Source organism: Bidens hawaiensis, unplaced genomic scaffold (genome assembly GCF_021521415.1).
Source record: "Bidens hawaiensis isolate Kalapana, Puna unplaced genomic scaffold, B.hawaiensis_p1.1 tig00024643_1, whole genome shotgun sequence".
Classification (NCBI taxonomy): domain Eukaryota; kingdom Viridiplantae; phylum Streptophyta; class Magnoliopsida; order Asterales; family Asteraceae; genus Bidens; species Bidens hawaiensis.
In genome coordinates this window covers 36186-43303 of record NW_027493900.1, presented here as the reverse complement: position 1 = coordinate 43303, position 7118 = coordinate 36186, and the positions used below count along the sequence as shown (strand labels likewise).

At 32.9% G+C, this 7118-nt stretch overlaps 1 protein-coding gene across 2 annotated transcripts; it reads left to right on the top strand.

Annotated features, from left to right (window-relative positions):
• Positions 1 to 267: 267 nt before the first annotated feature.
• Positions 268 to 4916, top strand: LOC143569747 (GATA transcription factor 27-like). 2 transcript variants are annotated; one of them, XM_077055583.1, is made up of 9 exons: positions 268 to 852; positions 1455 to 1697; positions 1728 to 1895; positions 2508 to 2904; positions 3050 to 3116; positions 3303 to 3406; positions 3540 to 3726; positions 3815 to 3941; positions 4208 to 4915. In XM_077055583.1, the coding sequence occupies exons 1-9, from the start codon at positions 813 to 815 to the stop codon at positions 4495 to 4497; spliced, it is 1623 nt and encodes a 540-aa protein (XP_076911698.1). In that variant the 5' UTR covers positions 268 to 812; the 3' UTR covers positions 4498 to 4915. The 2 variants fall into 2 exon arrangements, with proteins under 2 accessions (XP_076911698.1, XP_076911697.1); XM_077055582.1 differs by having other exon boundaries at positions 1455 to 1895; positions 4208 to 4916.
• The last annotated feature ends 2202 nt before the right edge of the window (positions 4917 to 7118 follow it).

Here is a 7118-nt window from a genome sequence, read left to right as displayed (position 1 = left end):
GCTGGTAACATAGTAGCTATTCTTCTCGTGGTCGGGAACTTCATCATAGCATGGGCTGTAGATACTACCGCATTGAAAGTAGCAATTCCGGTTCTTCCGATGAGTATATTATAATTAGAAGGATACATGACCACTGTAAACAAATGAAAACTATAGCCGTAACTTCTCATACTTAATGACGAAAACTGAAATATACAATATACATTATCCACCTAATTTACCCTATAAATAGTCACATTAATAATAAATGATAACATAAAAAAATTTCAAAAGAAAACAAATTAATATATAATAATTTATTTAAAGCAAAAGAAAAAGAAAGCTGTAACATTTACTTCGTATACAATACAACAAGGAGAAGAAGCGAGGTCATACACACACACAAACACTTCTCTTTCTTTCTTTCTCTCTCTCTCTCTCCCCTCGCCATTTTCACCTTCCTTTCCCAACCATTTATTAGATTCCTTCTCTTAAGTCTTTTCTTTTTTCTTCCATTTCATTATTATCTTATTATTATTATTATTATTATCAAACACCAAAAACCCATCTAATCTTGCTCAACTGTTTGTTTCCTGTTAACCAAATTCAACCCTTGTTCTTCAAAGTTTTGGTCTTTTTGGGGTTTTCTGCAAATCTTTTAAATCTTTCTTGCAAAGCTTTACATACCCACTTGCATCTTGTTAATAGCTATTCTGAGTTTTAATTTTATGAAAAAAAAATGAATTTTCTTTACAGATAGTTGTTCTTTTTTTTTAATTTAATTTTTATTTATAAATAAAAGAGATAATTAAGAGATAAAAATTTGTTCAGAGATGGGAAAGCAAGGACCTTGCTATCACTGTGGTGTTACAAGTGAGTTTATAATTTAGGGATATTGATTTATAAATAAAAATGGGATCTTTTTGCTATTTTGTTAAGTTTTTTTTTTGTGTTTATATGTTCAGATTTGTTTTTGAGATCAGGGTTCACAATACCCATATGATGGTTTGGTCTAAAATTGTAGAAACTGATTTGCAAACAATTGAAAACAGTTATTAGTAAATTATATAATTGTTATGCTGATTTTTTATTATTTCTGGGATTTTTAAATCTAATTTCTTGAAATAAACCTTGTTTTTGGAGTCTTTGATAGTGTCTTATTGTACTTTGAGCTTGTCCAGAATTGAATGTTTGACTTATGAAATACAGAGTAATCTATCTTTTAATGTCTTCAAAGTTGGATGTTTGACTTTTAAACTTGGTCAAACTTAAAACAAACACTTTCTTAATGCCTTCTGGTCTAATCAATTTTCTTAATGTTGTTTATGCCTTGGTTAATATACAATAAGAGTTTGTTGAATTTGTGTTTTGGTGAGGTCATGCTTATATGGGAACATTTATGATACATGTCTATCCTCAAAGGCATTTAATTGTGTAATATGAATAAATATATGATGAATATTGATTGTTTACAGGCACACCCTTATGGCGAAACGGGCCTCCCGATAAGCCCGTGTTGTGCAACGCGTGCGGGTCGCGTTGGAGAACGAAAGGGTCACTTTTAAACTACACCCCACTTCACGCTCGGGCCGAGCCCGATGATTTTGAGGATCACCGGGTTAATCGAGTGAAAACCATATCACTTAAGAACAAAGAGGTGAAATTGTTGAAAAGAAAGCAGAATTATGACAATGCAGCAGGCGGCCGTGGTGGTGGAGGTTTTGGTGGCGTTGGTGGTGGTGGTGGAGCTTTTGGTGGCGGCGGCGGCGGTGGTGGGTTTGGTTATGACCACCAAAACCCGGGTTTTCGCAAAGGGTTTGATGAAGATACAAGTAACCGATCAAGCTCAGGTTCTGCTAGGTCTAATTCTGATGGTTATATGCAGTTTGGTAGTGCTGATGCTAGTGATTTGACAGGTATTTTACATTAAGTTTGATTATGTTTGTTTATGTAATAAACGAACGAACATTAACAAAAAGTTTTGTTCATTTAGCTAAATAAGCGAACATGAACACATGTCTCGTTCGTTTATTTATGTCTGAACGTCCGTACAATTAATATCTTTTGTTTAGATTCATTTATGTCTGTTAGTTTACGTCTGTTCGTTAATACATTCATAAATTTATTGACCCATTACAACTTTGTCTGGTTTTAAAAACTTTTTAGACTCAGCACATTGTTATTTTAGCTCAGTTATGATTGTTCATCTTTCATAATCTGTTCGTTTATGTTAACGAACAAACACGAATATGTCCATTTTGTTAACGAATACGAACAAGGAAAACCCTTTTTGTTTACTTGCTCCGTTTGTGTTCAATCGTTTGCTCAGTTAAAGTTAAACGAACAGACACAAACATACTCCGTTTGTGTTTGTTTGGTTTGTTTACAATCCTAATTGTGTTTTCAAGTTGCTTGTCACAACTTTAAACAATAAAAGCATTCTTAATTCGATTATTCGGCCTTAAATAATCAGGAAGTTTTTAAATTATCACTTTTGATCCTACAAATTTCCATCTTTGACTTTTCAGGACCAGCTCAATCATCCGTCGTGTGGGATACAATGGTACCATCAAGAAAAAGAACATGTTCTAACCGACTAAAACAATCACCCGTTGAGAAACTTACAAAAGATCTACACACCATCTTACATGAACAACAATCTTATTTTTCGGGTTCATCAGAAGATGATTTGATTTTTGAAAGTGATACACCGATGGTTTCTGTTGAAATAGGGCACGGAAGTGTTCTGATTCGCCATCCAAACTCAACCACTCGTGATGAGGAATCTGAAGCAAGTTCTCTTTCTGTTGATACTAAAAACGAGGCTTATTCGCGTTTTACTACCCTTCCTGTATATAATGCTAATAGAGGTGGTAATTTCTCAAGTCGGCCCAAAAAGCCCATGAATCAAGATCATATGAACAGGTAGTTGTTGTTATTATTATTATTATTATTATTGTTGTTGTTGTTGTTATTATTATATGTATGAAATTGTTTTTGCTCTTTTGGACAATTTTAGCGCCTATTTTGTGGATAATGAGATTTATTTACTTTTCATGTTTGGTTACAGGGATAATGACGATAAGTTACAGATGCTTATGAACCGTAATTCTCCATTGTGCCACATAGATCTAAAAGTAAGTACGATTAAGTTTACTTTTGATCTTTACATTTCCTATGTAAGATAAATTTAATTGAAAAATAGTGTTTGGATGTGCTTCGCGTTTGTTACGAAAGTGAGTATTTTACCATATGATAATCAGATAATCAAAAGCCGATTTATCCTTGAAAAATGATTATCAACTTAACTTCATATTTTGCAGGACGTGATCAACTTTGAAGAATTTAAAACTCATATGACAAATGATGAACAACGACAATTGCTCAAATATTTAACTCTTGTCGACACTGTTCATGTTCCTGATAGGTTTTCATCTCATGTTATAATACTTTATATCTTACATCACTTTAATGAATATTAAAAAAAGACAATTTCAAGTTCTCTAAGTTCATAATTCACATATGTTATCTTATTAAGCATTTATGTTCAAACTTTGCAGCCTTAAAAACATGTTTAACAGCCCTCAGTTTCACGAGAATCTATCTTCCTTCCAGAAGCTTCTATCTGAAGGGGTCTTTGATCTCTTTTCACCTATGGTGAATAACGAAGGCTGTAAAACATTATCGAAGCTTGCTCTTTGTAATGCTACAAAATCTGATTGGGTGGAGAAATATACTCAGTACCAGGTTTGAATTTTAAATAAAAATTGAAAATACCTATGTTGTCAAAATGGAATCTTTTGTATAAATTTACTTTTACCAATTTTATGTTTAGGGCACACCATGTAAATATGATACCAAAGGAGGACATTCTGTGGCTGGTGGAGCGAGTAACATCATGACACCTGGACATTCTGTAAATGTAAAGAGATCACGCGATGCTCAATTTCATCCATATTCAGGTTAGCATAGCATCTTGAAATAAAGATACAGAAAGCTGGTTGAATATATTTCTTTACTGCCATTATGTCTTTTGTGTATGCAGATATTATTGATGTCTTTCATGTCATGCACATAGCGCATGTCGAATATGTTACATCAAATATATATTAAATAAAGTAAATTGATTTATTGATTGCGCACATTTTACAATCACATTCATACAAAGTTTTTAATTGTTTCTGTGTTCCGCATTATGAATACTTTATGAAACAAATGAATATTGCAGGACCAAAAACTACGATCAAGAGCCCAAAGAGACCATCAATGAAGGGTAGCTATGAACACAAAGATACTATGGACAATGATGGTCCGGGGTTCAGCCCAAGAAGCCTGTTCGCCTTACCACCTGATCACAGCCTCCTAATGCTCGATTCACTTAAACACGTGGATGAAATTGGTGATCAAGATCTCTTGCTAGACGTGCCATCAAATACTTCATTCCCTCAAGCAGAACTGTTGTTACCAAACTCGAGCACTAGTAGTAGATCAATATATCAAAATTTTGCGGGCCCGTGACAGAAACTAGTCGAAATGTCACTTTATGTTTCTAGGGTTTATGTAGGTGACTGTTTTACTATGATAACCTATGCCAAACCGTTGTAAACTTTGTAGCCTCTGCGTACCGAATAATTTGCTACCGTGGCTTTGTTGGTTCATTGTGTTTTGCAAATCAAACATTTAGTTTGCATACTAAGGTTTGATGGTTGCCTTTTGGGTTCTTTTTGTATATGCTGACCAAAGATTGTATTATAAAAAGCTTAGTGACCTATAGAGTTTTTTATGCAACTTGGAGCTAGCTTATCCATTTAAAAAAGCAAATAAAAGGAAAAAAAACAAGTTTCTTGGTATATAAGTTACCCATGTTTAGTATTTAGGCTTTATTTAATAGTTGTGCTAGATGCTTTTAGAGGGTGTAAATGTCTCTTTTAAAGTGTACTTTTTGTATGTTCTTTCATTCAACTTACTTTCCCCAAACCTAACTTTATTATAATGGGGCTTTTTACATCTTTATTATTTTAAAGATGATGAAAGTTTTAAACTTTGTATTGCTATCTTAAAAGACTAGTGAAGTATGATTCAAATTAACCACTATAATCTTGTAAGGTTTGAAAGATGCCATATTTGACTATGTGAGATGCATATGAATTAGGTTTGAAAACTAGTGCTCTCTTGAATTATTAAGATTAGATCCTTACCTAGAACCATACAAGGGGATAAAAGGGTAGAAAGCCCAAAAGCATGCTGCATCTCAATTTTCTATTCTATGCAAGCAAATCAATGGCTTACTTTATGTAAGAAATATCTTTTATAGAAACATGAAATAGTACACCTATATATAATATATATCTTATGCTCATTCATGAAAGTGACATGGTTTAATAATGTTTCACCATCATGATGTCAAGTCACTACATAGTGATATATATTATTTAACTGTTATCCTTTGCATACTGTATATGAAAGTTAGATTTTTTATTCTTTCAGGTTTTACGGACCTTACACTTTGTGCTCAATCCTATCAACCCACTTTGAAGGGCTAGATACCCTAAAAAAGAATCCACTACAGAAAATTATTTTAAACCCTCAAAATATGGTCAAATTGAACCATAAGACTGAAATAATTGGATTGATTCTAGTCACTTGAAGCTATTTCCAATAACAGTAATAGAGGGCATGGATTTTTGAAGACTTGAGGAACTATTGTTGTTATATACAAACTTGATACATAGATATTGTAAGTTCTTGGGAAAAGATGGCATCATATCACCAGCATCAACTTGTTTTACCAGTTTTTGAGATCAGTGACGAAACTAAAACTTCTAAACCAAAGGGACCACCACCTTTTTTTTTGTCTTTTAAAAACGGCTTTTTAAAATATAAAAATTGACAAATTTTAGTGACTAAAGGGTCAATTGACCCTACCCCACTTCCGCTCATGTTTGAGATGCAAGGTTTGATCTTGAATCTTGAAGACCTTCCGTCGATATGTTCAAAGCATAATCTGCACATGCATGGTTTTGACTTCTGAAGTTCATACTTCATATCATTCACTTATCCTCTCAGAGACATTTTCACAAACACCTTGTGTGCATTCTCAACCGGATAATTAACCGACCTTGTTCCAGAAGCTTATTTCTCCCGATTTCCAATTTCAACCTCATTACCTCAAATTATCACATCATATTCTTCTATTAATTTAAAAAAATCCCTAAAAATCGCTTCCGAAATCTCAAAATTATCCGAACCCATGATTCTACGTGCTCCGGCGGATAATCAATTAATCATTAATATTCCGACTATCGATGATCGGTGAAGTAATTAGGTTATCGGCGTTCTCAGTTTAGCTGGCGCGTGTTCGTTATCAGAGCTCTGTATTTTGAAGACCAGTTTTCCCGCCAATTTCTGTCAGTTGTAGGTACAGTTACTTTCCCGCGTTAACATGGCAATATAAACAAAATATTTTCAGTAAGCCCCCCTGTAATTATGAATGCATTTCATTTTCATCCTGTAGATTAAATAACAATAAAATATATATATTTAAAGTGAGTGTTGGAATTGTTTTTATTTTATTTTAATAATCTACTGGGTAAAAAAAATTTAACCATGCAAGTTACATCACCTTTGCTCCATTTTTTTCAAATTTAATATTAGTTGTTATTTGTTCGTCTTTTGTTTATAAATGAACTTATCAAAAAATATTGAGATGAGATTGGAATTATATATACATATAGACAAATATATTAATAGTGATTATGAATGTTTAGGAATGCCTTGGTGATGAAAAATTATCATCGGCTATATTATAATGATAAGAAAATATGTTAGTGTAAATGTATAGAAAATGTGAGAATTGAAGAACAAAAAAGAAACATTGAGTTATGTTGTAATATCAAGGGGAGAAAATATTTACATTACATAATTTATCAACGAAAGCTTTGTATCAAAAGACATTCTCTCACACAATAAAGTTACAAGTCATTCACGTCGGTACAAAAAGTGAGCACGCGGTAGTGACAAACAAACCGATGTCGTAAAAAAATTCACGTTCAGACGTTGATAATAATAACTACGTCGCACTGGCAATTTAGGTTATATACAACATCATGTTTTAAAAGTTGTAAAGGGATAAAAGGAAC